At 38.5% G+C, this 18,252-nt stretch overlaps 1 protein-coding gene across 1 annotated transcript in view; it reads right to left on the bottom strand.

The window, feature by feature from the left end:
* The window catches only part of LOC134538464 (anaphase-promoting complex subunit 2), a 54,241-nt gene that overhangs the window by 9,658 nt on the left and 26,331 nt on the right, over nucleotides 1–18,252 (bottom strand). The window contains exons 10-13 of the mRNA XM_063379796.1: nucleotides 17,202–17,330; nucleotides 15,441–15,570; nucleotides 13,455–13,540; nucleotides 8,973–9,128 (exon numbers count right to left, since the gene is read on the bottom strand). Of these exons, the coding sequence (XP_063235866.1) occupies nucleotides 8,973–9,128; nucleotides 13,455–13,540; nucleotides 15,441–15,570; nucleotides 17,202–17,330 (501 nt within the window). The remainder of the gene's footprint in view (nucleotides 1–8,972; nucleotides 9,129–13,454; nucleotides 13,541–15,440; nucleotides 15,571–17,201; nucleotides 17,331–18,252) is intronic.

The raw sequence follows: 18,252 nt of genomic DNA, 5'->3' as shown, positions 1-18,252 counted from the left end.
ACTTTGATAATAATATTTGTTATAATTATTATTTTTTATATAAAATTATTATTTTGCATCATCCAAGGATCGAACCAAGAACAGGAATTGATATATAAATCATTACTTTAAAGAGTGAATTTTTTAATGAATTTTGGAATTTTTTCCCGAATTTCTAGCTAAATAATTACACGATTCCAAGATGGCGCCCAAATTTTAAGATGGCAGGCACTTCAGTAATAATAAATGATTACTGCACTCTAGCGGGTAAAATTTAGACAAGTATGATGGTAATGTACTCTATAAGACGAGTACACACACAAGATGGTGTCCTCCAGCAGACGAAAACAAGATGGTGGCAATGACCTCTAGCAGGTGGTAGCTCCTGGTAGCATGTACTGAACGCAAAATGGCGGATCCATGATTGTCATCAAGGTAAAAGTCAATAATCAACGTCAAGGTCAAATTTCAAGGTCAAGGTAAAAGTTCAATGCCAACAGTTGAGGACAAAGTTATGGTGAACAGAATATTATACTAACATGGTATCAGCACACTCTAGCAGACGAAAACAAGATGGTGGTTTCTAGCGGATGAAGACAAGATGGCGGACATGTCATCATTCCAGCTGACGATATATATACCTTGCTATTGGTGGCGGTAGATCAGTCTGTAGGTGGCTTCTGTGGAGGAAGGATCTGTTGTTTCTTTTGCTCTTACCAGTTTCGAACCAAGTACAGGAATCGAACTAAGTAATCAGTATTCTAATAAGGAATTTTTTTTAAAATGAATTTTGGAATTTTTCTCGAATCTCTAGCATTAAAATTATGTATTTTCAAGATGGCGACCGTAACGTAAAGTGTAACTTTTTTTAAAATTTTTATTATTTAATTCGATTGATTAATTTTTTAATGATTTTTAAATGTTTTCCCGATTTTCTAACATAAATATTACGGATATTCAAGATGGTGACCATAACGATGATTGCAACAGTTTTGTCTTAATACATGATGGTGGTTCTGTCTCGAACAGGTGGTGCTATTATTACTTCAAATAAAAAAAATTACAAGTTCGATTATGCATGTTATTTTTATATATACCTTATTTAATCCTCAGTCTGGTAAATTTCTCGATGGCCGTGCGGTTCAAGACGCATGTTTTCCAACCTAGAGATCAGAGCTGCAATGGTTCGAATCACAGCGCTTCCAATGTATTTTTTTAAAAAAAAATTAATTTAATATGTCGATAAGGTTCATAATAGCTATGGTAGGTAAAGGAACATCGACCTTATGTGATATATCAGAGCGCCGCTGGCGCTCTCTATGAACAAACATCAAAAATAAAGTCAATGGTATCCAAATGGTGGCCTCCAGAAGAACAAAAAAAGATAAAGATCGACGCTGGCGCTCTCTAGGAACAAACAGCAGAAACAAAGTAAACGGTATCCAAGATGGCGGTCTCCAGAATAACAAAAAAAAATCAAGAGCTATGCTGGCGCTATCTAGGAACAAACAACAGAAACAAAGTCGACAGCATCCAAGATGGTGGTCTCCAGTGGAACAGAAAAATTCGATATGGCGGTCATGACGAAAATTTCATCATAATGAGGGGGGCGCTTGATTTAACCCCTTAACATATATATTATGGCTAGATATATGTGTCTAAAAAAAACCATTTTTTAAAATTGGTTTTATTGCAGTAATCTATTGTTTTTAATATGCAAATAAACGTACCACATGTAAAACATACGTTTTTACATTTTTTACAAAATTATGTAATTTTTAATGCACACTGTTTTACTAACCCGAGTATACTCGTCATTGCTGAAATATATGTAAATACATTATAAATATTCATGGAATATAATTAAATAGATAAATATTTAGATAAAAACATTTAACACAAATTGGAAGTTATTATAACAACATTAGTAATGTTCAGCATGGTTAGAATTATTTCTCAAAAGTAGTTATCTGAAAATCACATTTGTGCAGCAATATATTTTACCTATTCAATATGCAAATGGACATACCACACAAAATACATTAAAATTTCACATTTATCACACCATCATGTCATTTTGAATGGACACTGGTTTCCTAACCCGTGTATACTCGTCAGTGCTAATATTCACTAAGATTACTAAAAATATTTATAACATTAGCCAGATATAGTATAAGCTTACATAGAAACCAATGAAATAACTTTTGCAACATACCATATTTCTTTTACAAAATTACATCTACTTTTATAAAATTGCCTGAATAACATGAAAAACAAAATATGTACATATGATATGTAAATGTTGTCAGTCCGAATAGATCTTCGTATAAAAATTTACCTCACAAGGTTTGTACAGTATACACTAATTGCAATAGCTGAACATTCACAAATACAAAAAAAAATCATTGTAATGTCAAGGATGTCATTCTTTACAAATAACAAAGTTTTTATGTGAGACATTCAGTTTTTTTCACAGCACAATAAATAGAAGAATTTTTATTTGAATACAGTAGCTGAATAATGTCACGAGTCTGTATTGACATTTGTGAAGTTATTCTTGAATGCATTTCACTCTGACTGTAAGCCTAACTAATTTCTGCCTAAATGTCTGCTGTTGTATGATAAACTCTGAAGCACGGCACTACACACAGTGGCACACCACAGTCTTCACACATGTACCGTGTTTCACGCCGTATTTTTTTCCCCCGTGCATCTGTCACCCTGCTGCACATTGCACACTGGCGTGTAGGATTGCTTTTTTTGTCAGTTGGCGGGATCGTAGCTGGAAAGTGACGTTCAGTCATTCTCAGTGGATTCGTTGATTTTCCAGGCCTACCTCGTCCTGGCGACATTGTTGGCTTGTGAAACTGTTCAATCAAATTTTTGACAACAGCCTCTCTGTACTCCAAATGTGACTGCTTCCCTCCCAACTTTGAATATAACAAAAATGAATTCCATATTGCTAGGTCCACTAAATGGAAAAAAATCTTCTTATAGTATTTTTTCCCCCTCTTCCTGGGTACTGCATAGTCTGTTGTGCGCTGGTCAACAATGTCCACACCTCCCATTGTACTGTTGTAATCTAACACAACTTGTGGTTTTATGTGCTGTTGTCCATAGATTGTAACACTTTTCATTTCAGAATTGTGGATTGTAGACAACATTGTGACTGGTTTTTTGTCCATCCACGTCAATGCCAATAGTTTACCTCTTTGGAAAGCAATGACACTGCCTTTCGGCAATTTTTGTTTCCGCAATTCTGGTGGCATTTCTTTTCTTGTCGTTTTCACAGTCCCATAAGAATCGGTTCGATGTGATAGCAACATATCTGATAGCTGTGGTGAGGTATAAAAATTGTCAGTAATGACACAATAACCTTTCCCAAGAAGAGGTTTCACTAATGACATAACTACTTGTGACGACATTGGCAAGCCTTTGTATTCATCATCAAAATTGGTTCCTCGTCCGGTGTAAATTACGAAGGAATATACATATCCACTTGACGATTCACATAACATGAATGACTTTATTCCGAACCGCGCCCTTTTGAGAGGTAAGTACTGTTTCCAACCTAGACGCCCTTTATATAACATAAGGCTTTCATCTACTGTTCTCTTTCATGTACTGCTTTCATCTTTTTCTGGAGTGTAAAGTTCAGAAAATTTATTTTGCAAATGAATATATATAGGCCATATTTTGTTCAGTTTAGGGTTTGGATGGGTGGCTGCATCATATGACTCATTATCCACAAAATGAAGAAACTGTTTCAGCTGAACAAATCTGCGAAATGGCATGGTTTTCCTAAAAAATGGTGTGTCAAATATTGGGTTCTTAGCCCAGTACATTTGATATGTAGGTTTTTTGACTATGCTTTGAGCCACAACTAGTGCAAGAAAAACATAGATTTCCTCTTTGTTTGTTGGTTTCCATTTTGTTTGAGGATGTGTTTGAATGTACTGTGATGCAAAACGGTTCGTTTCTGTAGCTATGAGTTCAGCCAAATCATTATCAAAAAATAAGAGAAAATAACGAAGAAAATTATCGTCAACATTTACATTTACATTGACGCCTGGTTTACCTGTAAATGGGTATCTTGGAGGAGAGATAGTTGGCAAACTACAGTTTATCTCACACCACATTCTGCCAGATATATCTTCACTACCTGATTCTTCTGAGCTTGAAATGTCATTATAATTGTCGCTACTATCAGATCCCAATTTATCAAGATCACTCACGTCGCTTCCTTCACTGTCGGAATCACTCATTTTGAACAATTTCTATTATTCACATTACAGTAATGTTGACACCTCAGCTAAAATATATAAACATTGGCGGGAACATCATAAATTCATAATAGTACTATTAGAGACATCTAATGTACAATTTTTCAAACACAAACGGCGAACGCGTGTAAGTAGGGTACCGTGATGGATCGAATCTGCCCTGACATCTAGTGGGTACCATAAAACTACTGGAAGTCTGTTTCAAAGGCTGACAATACCTACCACGACATCTAGCGAGAGCTCATGTTACTCATTCGAGAAAACTCGAAATAATATAATCAGACGCACGTTTTTGTTAGTCGAACGAGTAAACTCGGGTTAATAATTACGTGCCAAATGTAAAAAAACGAATATACTCGGGTTAATATGTTAAGGGGTTAAATATGGCGGAACCAAGATGGCGAAATAAAATACAGATTTAGGTCGTTGAAACCGTAGTCGTCCATTCCTAGATGTCTAAAAATGGTAACAATCGTAAACGCTGAATTTTTTTACATAGAATGTAAAGTGTTTCCCCAGTATATAACATTATTTTTTCAAACGTTTTATTTTACTGTAAGTTCTCACATGCTCTGTGGTTTTCAAATAAAATAGTTTGACTCAAAGTTTTTTGTCCTAAAGTCATTTGTCCTAACTTGGTTTTTCATAATGTTGTTTGTCCTAAAATCATTTGTCCTAAAGGTCGTTTGTCCTAAAGTCGTTTGTCCTAAAGTCGTTTGTCCTAATGTCGTTTGTCCTAAAGTCGTTTGTCCTAATGTCGTTTGTCCTAAAGTCGTTTATCCTAATGTCGTTTGTCCTAAAGTCGTTTATCCTAATGTCGTTTGTCCTAAAGTCGTTTGTCCTAATGTCGTTTGTCCTAAAGTCGTTTGTCCTAAAACTCAGAGTAAGGATTTATCGATACTGGAACCGTCATTTGTCCTAAAAGTCGTTTGTCCTAATGTCGTTTGTCCTAAAGTCGTTTGTCCTAATGTCGTTTGTCCTAAAGTCGTTTGTCCTAAAACTCAGAGTGAAAATATTCTGAAGCTGTTCCGTCGTTTGTCCTAAAATTCGTTTGTCCTAAAGCCGTTTGTCCTAAAGTCGTTTGTCCTAAAGTCGTTTGTCCTAATTTTTAGGACAAACTAAATTAGGATAAACGCTTTAGGACAAACGATTTTAGGACAAACGCCGCACCCCCATAAGATGGTACACTTGTTGAAAAATAACAAGAAAGTGTATTTATAAATTTCCCATTACAATTTTTTTTTTTTAAATTACAATGTTTCAAAAGCATTTTTAAAAATTTTCACTCACTATAAATTTGTGACTAAAATTTTAGTCTCTGTTTAAATGTATCCGGCAACAGAACAAATCTAAACAAGGACTGCGCTAATAGTAGATATAGAGCGTTGGAAAGAGACAGTAAATACCCATTAAAATGCACACTGCTAACTAAGGCTGAGGCATGCTGTAGCATAATATAGAACCATTATACAGTGTTTGGACTAGAGGAACAGTGTTACATCAAAATGACTGTTGATGTGCATGTGTAAATGATCTAAGTCGAGCTTAATCTTCATTTGAACTTCCTGCACAACTAGCTACAGTAGTACCACTCGCTTCTGCTGTCAGCAAATATCAATGTTCGTTTTGCAGCCGTGATTCAGTCAATATGGCACGGACATGTTTTAAACAGTCCACATTCCAAACAAACAAATTTTGAAATAACTGCTGCTGCTGCAAAAAAAATAATTCTTACAGCACACTGACTTAATGGAAATGCCAATGCACCATCTATTCAGGCTTATCAGAACATTTTTGGAAATATCATCATTCTTGTAGACTGGGAATGAAAAACATGCTTACACACTTATGTAAACACAATAAGGATGGCACAATAATTAAGAAAAATAGTTCCTTCACTTTGACTTAATAATTTATGAAAAAATTTAGTTCGAAATTGATTCCCTATTTTTGTCACTATACATTACGGCCAGCTCTATAGCTACTTACACCTCAACTTGTGGGCTTGTGTAGAACATGCTAGCCATGAGTAGACAAGGACTGCATACTAACTTGACGCCGCCGTCGATGCTCCCTCTGAGAGCACAGGCCGTTATGTGTCCTCAACACCTGAATTAGGGCATGTATAACGAACACGCCCGCGCGTGCCGAGCAGCATAGGAAGTGCAGTGCATCGAACAGCGTGACGCTAGTGACGGCCGGCTGTGTTGTGCAAAGCGTCCGGCCGGGTGTGGCAATGCGCATCTGAGATATAGTGCACATGCATTTATAATTAAAAGAACTAACTAAAACCTTTTATGTATTGAATAGTCTTAAATAATTATTTAATGGTAATGTAAATGTTTTGATATCACAAAACTGGCCGTCAACATCTTCCCGCGCTCCGTATTTTTCCCGCGGGTTTTTCCTCCCCTCCCTGGCCGGGTTGCCAGGGAGAGTCGTCAGTAGCCTTACAGCACTCACCAGGGCCGGCAGCCCCGCGCCAGAAACAGCATGTAGCTTCAATAGGTAATATTTCCAAATCCGTGTTCTTCCGCTCCACGGCCGGTCCTAAATCGACCGTATGACGTGTCGTACGTTTTTTTACTAAATGTGTGTGACTCGCCCACGAGTCGTTTAGTGTAACACGTATTTCTATTGTTTTGGGCAGCCCGCCGAGGTGCCAGCGCTTCACGCCTTAATAACTCCGACAGGAGAATTGAACTTTGCCCACGCGGGGCGGCATTGCGCCTAAAGCGAATATTGACTCTCTAACGCATCAGTCCCTGGGACGTGCCGCGGTCGCGAGTGAGTTACACGTCAGGTACCACCGCCCGCACCCAGCTTAACGTGGCCCCACGCCACCACGAGGACGAACCCTCGATGTTAGTATTAGTTTCCGCCATCAGCCTGGCGTAGTGTATAATTTCAGTGTTTTGTCTAAGCCATTTATTAAGTGACTCGTTAGCTATCCTTATATCTCACCGTCCGGACTACCACTCTCCTTAACAGCTAAATTTGCCACGTGCCTTCGTCACCACTATCAATCTCAGGGTAGCCCGCGACCCTCGGTGGGGTAGTCCTCAGGAATTCCGCTAGACGTGAATCAGTACCGCCATTCGAGGGCCGTGTGTGCGGAGATGAGAAGGTTGACGATGATACGGCCAGTTACGTGAAGATGTACTGTACCAGGTGAAGTACTGTATCGTGTGACGTGTCAATAAAACCAGTTACGTTTACGTGTGCTTTCAATCACTACGGCATCCTGGGTGGCCAAAACAGCCCGGGGGGCCTTTTGTCGACGCTTCCCTGCCTGCAGAACCCCGCCCTCAAGTCGAAATCCTTGTTCACGTAATTTAAATGTAATAATTTTAAGACAGGCAGCGGGAACGGCGTCAAACTAGTGGGCTTTTGTTAGGATTTTATTTTAAATACGTTCTTTGAATGATTCTTGCACTAGGGAAGATTGTTTTAAAAACATTTATATAGACATACCTACTATGCCAGTGCTCATATTCACTGTACGTCATAGAGAAACCACAAGAATGTTTATCTGAGTGTTTGAGTATTCATCTTTTATGTCCATTCTTTTGGTTTATCTACAGCAAACAATGAAAATCAGAACTAGTATCCCACTAATATTATAAATGTAAAAGTTTGAATGGATGTATGTTTGTTACTCAAACACGCCAGAACGGCTGAACGGATCTGGATGAAATTTGATCTACAGCGAGCTCATAACCTGGATTAACACATAGACCAGATACTATTAATATTAATATGAAATTTCATCCCTAAGGGAGTGAAAAAGTGATATAATTTCATTTTATAACAGAAAAAATATAGGTCATAGACATACAAATAGTGAGTGTCATTTCTCTATGTCTGACACAGGATCATACACATAGTAAGGTCTGGCAAATTCATATTTTTCTCCTTGGTGAGACCAGATCGCTTAGTGGAGCTCGCAGCGGCTAGCAAAATAAAGGCGCTAATAACAGTTTTGTTCTTAACTTCGTCAATAGATAGAGTTGCCTTGAATTTTTAACGCACCATCAATTTTAGTTTGTTTGTGTCGAAAAAGGTCCCCTTCACCCTGTGTTCAGCCCGGGTACTGCAGCTAGTATGTCCATAAAAATATTTTAAATCTATTTTTTTTAAATCAAACCAAAAATTATTCAAAACAGAGTATGAACAAAAAATACTTTTTTACATATATATATTACTGCCCCAATTTTAGTACATACCTGTATAAATTATATACATGTTTACAAACTTTAACCCCATCAAAGAGAAATCCCATAAATTTGTACGTCAGTGAAGTCCACATTTCAGATTGGAATCAGCGCTCACTATTTTGTAAATCATTTAGTTTCACTTTTGTGCTCAAGAAATGAAACAGAGTGTACTAAGCTTTATAGTAGTAATAGACAGGTAGCATGATGGCGATTTCCTAAGCAGAATAAAAGTTAAGCAATACCTGGTGAACCGATTCAAGGTCATTTTCAGTTATTGTTTGGCCATCAAATAAAGAAATGTCAAAACCAATTGAAATCTCTACTAAATCAATGTTAACAAATTCACATTACCCTTTAGTACATATATGCTTACATACCATATTATGAATATCGGATATATTAGGTCCTGGATTTACTTGGTAATGCAGAAGTTGGTCATAGTGGCAAGTAGGAATGTTTGTTCTAGCGCCACTACCGAGAATGAAGGCCGTACCTGCAGCTCCTCCTCGCGCTGGTCGTGGGCCGACGCCATGGCGCTCTCCGCCTCGTCGTCCTCGCAAGCCACGTCGCTGGGCACCAGGCAGCGCGACCTGGTGGGGTTGTCCTCCACCAGCAGGAACGAGTCCGTGCACACCTCCCGCAGCAGCCCCTGCACAGCCGATGTGCCCCACGCACCACAGCTCATCCACAACTGCTCGTTCAGTTACTTATTTATTTACATATTTATTTTTGACGTGACGTCTAATAGATCGATGAACGCCGGCTGCACGCACGCAAAATTGTCCCGTTACGCTCATTGTACGCTTGCGCCGCATCTATCTCTCTTCCACTCGATTGGAACAACCATCGATTTTACTTTTTCAAGGCACATTAAACTAGAAACACTCCCATTCGTTTCCTACTTTTCCTATCATCGGCCTATCCTTAACAGAATAACACAGATTGGAAGAAGTTAAATAGCAAACATGTATTAAAGTTATAGTTAAAATAATCTCTTCGTTAAAGTAATAAACATATTTGAATTAATGAGTGCAAATAAAAGTAAATTTATCAATTAAATTTTTTATTTCATTTCACTCCTTCTTTGTATCCATACAAAATAGTGATAGTTCAATAAAAATGATTCAATTTTATTCATAAAAGTATGCAATCATTTCATCAATGTTTTGTTATGACGTCACATTAAACTGCCGTCCGTAAACCAACTTTACAGACAATAAACACCAATAACTACAGACAACACAAAATTATACAAAAAAGAAAGAAAATATATGTATGTATATTTATAAATAAAAAAAAAACATTTTTAACAATATAGGGTAAAATTTAATATTAAATTAAATAGTTTTTAAAAGTTTTCACCAAATCATTAAATTTTTTAGTAATTTTGTGGTTGTAAAAAATGTTATAGTCTCTGTTACATGATCACCAAACACTCGTACAGATGTTGCATTATGATAATTTTTTGGCTAATTGGAAAATATGGTAATCCGAATAGGCGTCAGCTTCCATTATTTTGGATGAAGTTAATCAGGAGTATGTTGGCAGGCACGAGGTGAGACAGGACCAGGAATGAGACGATGCAAGCAACAGCAGGAGTACAGGACTTGAATAATCTCATTGAAAATGTGAGAAAGAGATGGTATGGCCATGTCCAGAGAATGGGAAAATAGACGCTGCCTAGGAAAATGATAGAGTTGACGTACACAGGAAGAAGTCCTCAAGGAAGACCAAGGAGGAGGTGGGAAGAGCAGATAGTTAAAGGAGTGCAGGAGAGAGAAGGAGAATGGAACAGAGTAAAGGAGGAAGAATGGTGGAGTGACAAAGTGAAGGAATTTTACTTTGCTGACACGGCCACAGGCTGGAAGCAGCTGACGGTGATGATAAAGCGGTTGATGATAATTATAAGCAATGTTGCAATTGTTAATTATTATTACCGAAATTTATTTTTGATGATAACACAAAAATATGAATAAATGGTCAATGGCAGAACGTTGGTATTCTTGCATATGAAGACAATGTCTGGTTGGTACATGGCACAGGACCCTCAAAGACGGTACTTTTGCCAACAAGTTAGTACGTACATCTATCACCACTGCGCTGACGGAATGAAAGGGTGGGGAAACTGAAGTACAGTAAAACCTTTTTGTTGCGACTCCATTTATTGCGACCACCTCCCTATTACAACCCGATTTCAAGGAACCGTGAAAAATTGCCAAAAATCCGAAGAAAATCTGACAGAAAATAAGTTTCTTGTGGTGAGTAGTGTGTTACTGCGTTTCTCTTGCTGAGTGCTGTACTGCTGTAGGCAGCGCATATCTAAAAATAGATACCACTTCCTGTCGACTGCTGTCAGCGCTTGACAACCCCCATTCCACGTCCCTTTGCCGGCAGGGTGCAGATAAATGTTTTTGTGGCAACGTGTTTACGTTTAGCTTTTTGCGAGTGTCTAGTGTGGTACGCAGTTAAGGCAAAGAAAGCTACCTGCTGGATTTCTCTTTATTTTGATTACTATCGGTTGACAATACACAGGACCGACTGGATGCACGCCCGCCTCGACTTTTTAACTGCCGCAACGATTTTTATTTTGACAGCTCAAGCAATTATCTTTTCCCGTGGGTTGATAGAAAAAGGTTGCTTCACCCAGCATAAACAAAAAAAGGCTACACCACTTATTGCCCACGCAGGAAACACACTGGCTGCCGTCTGTCTCCCTCGCATTTATCTTTCTTCTAACATTCCACGTCTCACCTCTCGCGCGAGCAATAACGAAGCGACCACACATTGGGCCGTTTTATGCTTTGTTTGGTGACAGCAGCTTGATTTTATTTGGTATATTCCTTTTCATAGGACCCTTGCTATTAAAATACATTTATATTTAAGTTTGAAAGCTTGTAAATTCCTTGCCAGAGATTACTGAACTCGAACTTGGTGTGAAAAGTGACATATTTTGACCCCTCCCTCACCGCTTTAGTACCCCATTCATAAAAGCCCAATTTTACGGGAGAAGGGAGGGTGAAATGAGCATTTTCTCACCGAATGTTTTTCAAAGGAAGCGAGGTTGGGGTGTTATAAGGGAGGACACTAGATGGTTTGTGTGTCTGGGAGGGATGAGCTAGCCTTGAAGAATGTTACGAGGGGAGGGAGGAGTGAGCTTATGCGTCATGAAGCCGCTGCCGCCAGCCAGGCGAGCTTCGTGTGCGCCCACTAGCGTTGCAGAACTTACAGCTGCCATATTTTTAAAGGAAATGTCCCATTATTTTTCTGTTATTCTTACATGAACATTATTGGAAGTATTAAAGCTGACACAAAAATACGCTGTGTGTTAAAATTAACAGATTTTAATGATCTTTCATTTCTTTTTTTTTTTAAATATTTTTTTCTGATTTTCACATTTTGGTCAAAATGTCCAATTTTTTGACGGTTCCCGAGAATGTATTCGTAAAATCACTGCTTCGTTAAATCCCGGGTTCGTGACATCGGGGTTCTAGTGTATTTAACTACAGAAATCAGAAAACGTACATGTTAACTAACACATATTTTCTTTGGAGGTGGCCTGTAGGGCGACGGACTTGTCATGAAGGTTGAAGTGGGTTTAAAGCAAAGCTGTCTAGTATTGTGAGTGACAGCATCCTGCCATTGTATGGCTGGTTAGCGAGTAGCAGTTTGGGAAGGGAGGGGGGGGGGGGGGGGTGTTTGGAAATGAACTGAAAATTTCGGAAAACATCTATTACGACCCCCCCTCTATTTCGACCCTATTCCTGGGAACCGTGAGGGGTCGTTTCAGAGAGGTTTAACTGTAATTCCTACTGCGAGAAATCCACTCGCTCATGTCCGATACATTTTTCCCACTTGGAAAAAAAAATGAGGTGTGACTGCCATCTGGAACGGAACCCGGATCGCCTCGGAGAGCCGCGAGTGACCTGACCGCTCGATCGTCACAGCCCCTCTGCAAGCGACTAACAGAGTCGAGAGGCAATCAGAGAGTCTGCACGCCGTGTAGTCCCTCACATCCTGGCTGGAAGTCACAGTCTCACTTGAGAGTTCCTACGCAACAGCTGCCATCATTACTCCCGACACATTAGCCGTCCACGATCAAACCAAATTAAAGGGTTGATAACTCTCTCACAAGAGTGCTTTACTGCTTGCAACATATTTATTGAAGTCTGACAGAACCACATTGTCTAGTTTCAGTTTTATCATCAATCTTCGTCACTGAGAGAAAAACCGAACAGAACAACCAAATGTTTACAGCATAACACCTCTTGGCAGACTTGCAGGTGAAACTTGGATTTATTTTACCAAGCCAGTAGTAATATGTATTAAAGTGATGCACCAATGTAACTGTTTTAGAATTGTATCTACTGATATTCCCAATTTTATGGGTTTCTGATATAATCATTTTCAACAGACACTTAAAAAAACTGATACTCATAGGTAAAAAAGATACAATAATGTCATCCAATCAGGTGTCACCAGTATTTTATATTTACCCGTTTACTGTTCCATAGGCATATTTTACTGCGACTTTACTGTAATTTAGTAACTGTAACAGTACTTGAAGGTTGTGTTCATTATTAGTCAAAGGCATAATATGTATTGTGTTACGCACAAATTTTATGTGGTAAAATATTTATTTTGTCATCAACCAAAAATCCTTAAAATATAATGAATAATTCTATAAAGGTACTGACTTATTACTTAAAAATATAACATTTCTGGAGACTTGCACTGTGATTATTTACAAGAAGCAATTTATTAGTTTTGTATAGGTTATTGGATATGTTAAAGAAATGTTTTGGTAAATGGATCAGGATCAGCCATCACTAGTGCAAAGTACACTATTTTGTTAAATGCAGTGTTGGTTTTCAACGGCAAATTGTTTTTTTTTCCCTCGTCAATGGGGAGAAGGACCGAACCCCAGTTCACAATAATTATGTATTTTGGAAACAAGATCACACGGAGCGAGGCCTACCTGGGACTGCCAGAAGGCGATCTTCCTCCTGAGCATGGTGGAGGGCACGTGCATGACCTGGCTCAGCTCCTCGATCGTCCACTGGTCTGGAACACCAGGCACGCCTCACGCCTCACGCCTCATGCACGAGAGCAACTAGCAACCACCGTTGCCAGGGTGATACCACCCTGCTCGCTAACAGTGCGTTCCTTGCTGAGAGGGCTACACCTCTCAGGCGTCAAGAAAGCTCAGATCGCACGAGGGGGAACAGTTAGGTACGTGGTGGGGGAACTGGTAGATGAGACGGCAGGGGAGAGGTGTCCAAGTGTAAAGTATGCAAATGTAATGAATGTGAGTGTTATAGCACAATGACCGAGTGGACTGTATACGATAATGATTATAGATGCCATTATAATACAACAATTTAACCGTGAGGCTACACCATAGTACTACTCACCGCCTTGATGAAAAATACGACTGACTTCCGGCTGGAAGTTCAGGGCTGCCAACTATTGGCAGAGGATGTTGGATAATGGTTGCCACTACACAGCAGCACGGGAAATAAAAAACTTGAAGTATTCAGAGACTTCTCAGAAGCAATGATTACGTTGAGGTCTAATCAATGTTACTAACACAAAATTGCACACACTAATACGCAGTCTGAACAGCGAGAGTAAAGTATGTGAGTATGCAAACATGTAAATGTGCAAGATTGCAAATGCTGTGTCATTTACTACCTCTCCCCTGCCGTCTCCTCCTCCACTGGTTCTCCCACTACACGTACCTAAATGTTGCCCTTGTGCCATCGGAATTTTTCGTAACCCTAGAAAATTGTATCCCTCTCAGCAAAGAAGTTTCACTTCAAAAATTATTCTTGATGTCAAACACGCCAGATTTCAGTAGAATACAATAAGATAAAGGTCTCGCAGGAAACAGGTCGACCGAACTTGGGTAGAAGGAGCCAGCTGTGCCCTGATTAGCTGTCGCTTACCGTGGGGAAATGGAGCACTTTGCTGGGTGCTGAGGGACACCAAAACACGTGGCATCATCTGGGACACCCGAGGACTGGATCAGACAAGGAAGGACTGTTGTGCAATTCAAATACCAGTATTATTAGAGATATTTTGACCAATAAGACAGAGTTAATTTGTTTCACAACGAATTACATGAGCATAGATTCTGCGGACAAGAACAACATTCACTTGATCAAGCAGCTAGTGTCGGTTGGATAATTTTGCTGGAATGTCCAAAAGTGTTTAGTTGTAGAATCGAAGTAATTTGCAGCATAGAACTGGAGAGATCCGACGTAACAAGAAAATGGTTATAGATTTAAACACGCACAACTAAAGACTTAATTAAAACGGTTAAGTTCAAGAGCTGGATTTAGGGGCTTGCAAATTGCAACTTTTGGATGTGAATCGAATGTGAACTGAACACTTACAATCATTTGCAAATATTGAAGGGTTTGAAAATCTTTCCATTATCTAAATTTTAAGTTTGGTTATCATTTAAAAACATTTATCACATTTTATACCTTGTATCATAAACCATTTTTGAGGTCTCCCAGAGACTAAATTAAAGAGTGAAATTAAATTAGAGTGAAAATTATTTAACACTTGCAGTCATTTGAACTTCATCTAAAACTGTAATAAAAATAAATTAGTGAGTATTTATGTTTTAGAATTGATTCAATAAGAGATGAACACAAAAAAAACTAATTAAATTAATTTTACTGATCTATGCACTTTAATAGAATTTTTTGTTTGGAAATGACATTCCTTGAATTCCAAACACTAAAAGATTCCTTTATGTATAATTTGAATTTAGTTTGGGTTAAATGCTACTTAATTCCATGATCTAACTTGCATTTCAGTGCTACATGTGTAATAACTCTCATTTCGGTGTTACGTGGTGATTTAGCATGCTTTTCAGTGTTATATCAGTTTCATCACAATTCAGCACATGTAATCTTGTCCCTGACGCGTGGCAGTCCGCCTCCACACTCACTCTTGTCCTGGAAGTGCCAGATGATGGTGGCTTGGACGGGCGTCACGCTCATGGACAGCTTCCTGTCCTTGAGCGCAATCTCCAGGTTCACCGAGCCCAGGTGGTGCTTCCACGAGAGAGTCCGGTTGCCCTGCGACAGAACTGCCGTGAGGAACAGCACTTCAAGCACGAGTGCCGAGATGACATTTTATAGCCTGGAAATCGTCTCAGACATGAGAAAAAGCAAAACATTAAGTATCAAAAAATACAAAAATAAAGTACATAACTGTTTTACAATGGACTTTGTACAGATAGAACAGTTTACCTGTTCAATGGTGACTGAGATGTCTTAAGTAGAGACAGTTATTTTTTGATAATTGCAAGAACAAATTTTTTTTTCCCCAGGAAAATTTGTAAACTATGTAATCCCAAATACAAAAGTAAAATGAAATAATTTTCCTACAGATTACTTTTAGCTCTCTAAAGTTCCAAAGAAACAGGGAAACAGCTTTACAGTCTCAGATTCAATGACATTCAACTTCCTGCGGTAGAAAGGAAGCAACGAGGCTGTTTTTAACACTGTTGTTATATGCAGGCGGATAGTAAATGAATATCTTCCGGGAAAAGAAGATATGTACCCTCTACCAAGTGCCAACAGCCTGTTCGAGGGAGGAAGAGCAGGTAGAGGTTAGGGAACTTTATTGTCCTAGGGGCAGGAAACGGTCCAAAAGGCTGAAGAACCCACAAATGGTCAACAGCATTAGGAAGCAGAAGGTAATGGGGAAACCACTGCATTAAAGATCCTGAAGGATATCCCTTTTGTGTTCATATGGCATGGCTCTGTTCGTGGTAAAATTATCCAGAGTTTCTATTCCTCCATTCCAGATCTCCAGGAGGAAATGCCTTGAACGCCGCTCCGACTAGTCTTTTTTTTTTTACAAATGACCACAAGATTGTAACTCATACTAATGCTTATTCAAATTGCACTGCAATTATAATACGTTCGTTTTTTTTACAAAACATGTACCACAGTGCAGTCAGCTATTGTTTTTTTTTTTTGCACTGGAGTCAATAATTCATTTTCTGGATACTGTTACACCACAACAAATAGTATAGTGTGACAATCATGCACAAGAACGCATCAATGCTCCGTAAATTTCAGTATATGTATCAGATTTTGTGTTTTTAAGTGTGTATTTGAGTATCAAATTGTGACAAACCACCACAACAGGATGAAAATTTAAACTGTGAAAGTGTGTTCTATGTTGTCTTTCAATGGATATATGTGAACCCAATATATTTATTGGTATTTTTTTGTTGTATCATATATGTATATGTTTTTAATTTTAGTGGAATTTTATTCTTTCATTTGTTTCGACAGTGATGCTGTCACAAATGATCTTAAATTCATTTTATATGAAAATAACAGTTTGCTAATGAATGATGTTTTTATTGTACATTTAAATTTATTTTATAATATATAAATGCTAAATGCTAACAATGCTGTTATCTGAACTGTCAAAATGCACCAAAATGCAAAATCATAAAATTTAAAAACTTATGTTATAATGGCCCTAGCCAATGACTTAGCCATTGTTCTCAAATGTTCATAATGTCAGTCCCACCCAGAAATGCAGTTATTTAAAAGTTTACAGTATATAATGACAAAAAAATATGTTATTTTTTGAAATTATAGGTATCTCAAGTATGGTTTAATGAAGTGATGTAAAGTAAAACAATTACTCATTGATTATTTCAACTCCAAACTTATCTGCATCTCACTTTCAAAGTCTCAAAAGCTTTGGTGAACAGGTCCAGATGTTCCTTGACGAATGGCGGCAACTCCAAGGTCTCCTCCTTGAACGGAGGCCAAAACTGGGCGGAGAGGATCTTAGCAGACGTTGGAAACTCCTGTAACATGGCAGTAAAACAGCTGGCAGTCACGAAAGTCTTTGTTACAAACATTTCCAGAATTAACTAGTGACTGGTAAAATTCTAATTTTCTTGAGTCTGAACTTCAAATTTTAATAACAGAAAGCAAATAGATAGAGACCTGCAAAATTTGCGGATTCATTCGGTGATAGGCTAGAATTCAAACACATATACCTCTTAGATAATTTTGCTTTTGGCTTACTGTTCATCTGGACGAATCTCAACCAGTTATAAAACCAAAGAAGGATCGAATCACAGACAAACCAGCTGAGACGACTTACAAGTCGGCAGCCAATGAAATTGCGTTATTTGCCCGAGTGTACAGGGGTATGTGCAGTCTATCCTGAAGGCCATCGAAACCGCGCATTTTGCAGGTCTCTACAAATAAAACATTGAATCTACCGTATTTACCCGCAGAAGAGTCGCCCCTTCGTATTGGTCGCACCCTTAATTTTGGGTAAAAAATCTAACATTTTCACATTAAGGTTCGCCCTCATGAGTCGCGCCATAAAACTGTCTCCAGTAGAATACGAGTGAAGTCTTTATGGTCCGTGTCTCAACTTATTGCCACGTAACAGGCACTGCTGTCCTTCGGCTTCCCCCTCTCCATCCTCTATAGCCCTTCCTCCCCCCTCCCCCTTCACACTAGCACTATCTAACAAACAATACCCATGTTTCCCTTCCTGTCTCCTCCAAGAGAGAAAAGACATCAAGCTATTTCCTTGTCAATTTTTTTGCCAGTTTTTTTTTTTTTTTTTAATTAAAAACAAGCACACCCTTAACAGAAGTTTTTTCATGAATGAAATGTTGCACTAGAAAGCGTAGGAAATCTCACGCAAAAAGAATGTTTGGACACAGCTGCGTCACAAAAACCTGTCGAGATAGACGTGGTAATTGTGTA

Source organism: Bacillus rossius, chromosome 13, assembly GCF_032445375.1.
Source record: "Bacillus rossius redtenbacheri isolate Brsri chromosome 13, Brsri_v3, whole genome shotgun sequence".
In the NCBI taxonomy this organism is placed as follows: Eukaryota; Metazoa; Arthropoda; class Insecta; order Phasmatodea; family Bacillidae; genus Bacillus; species Bacillus rossius.
Note: the sequence above shows the minus strand (reverse complement) of the source record. Positions and strands in the feature narration are given on the sequence as shown.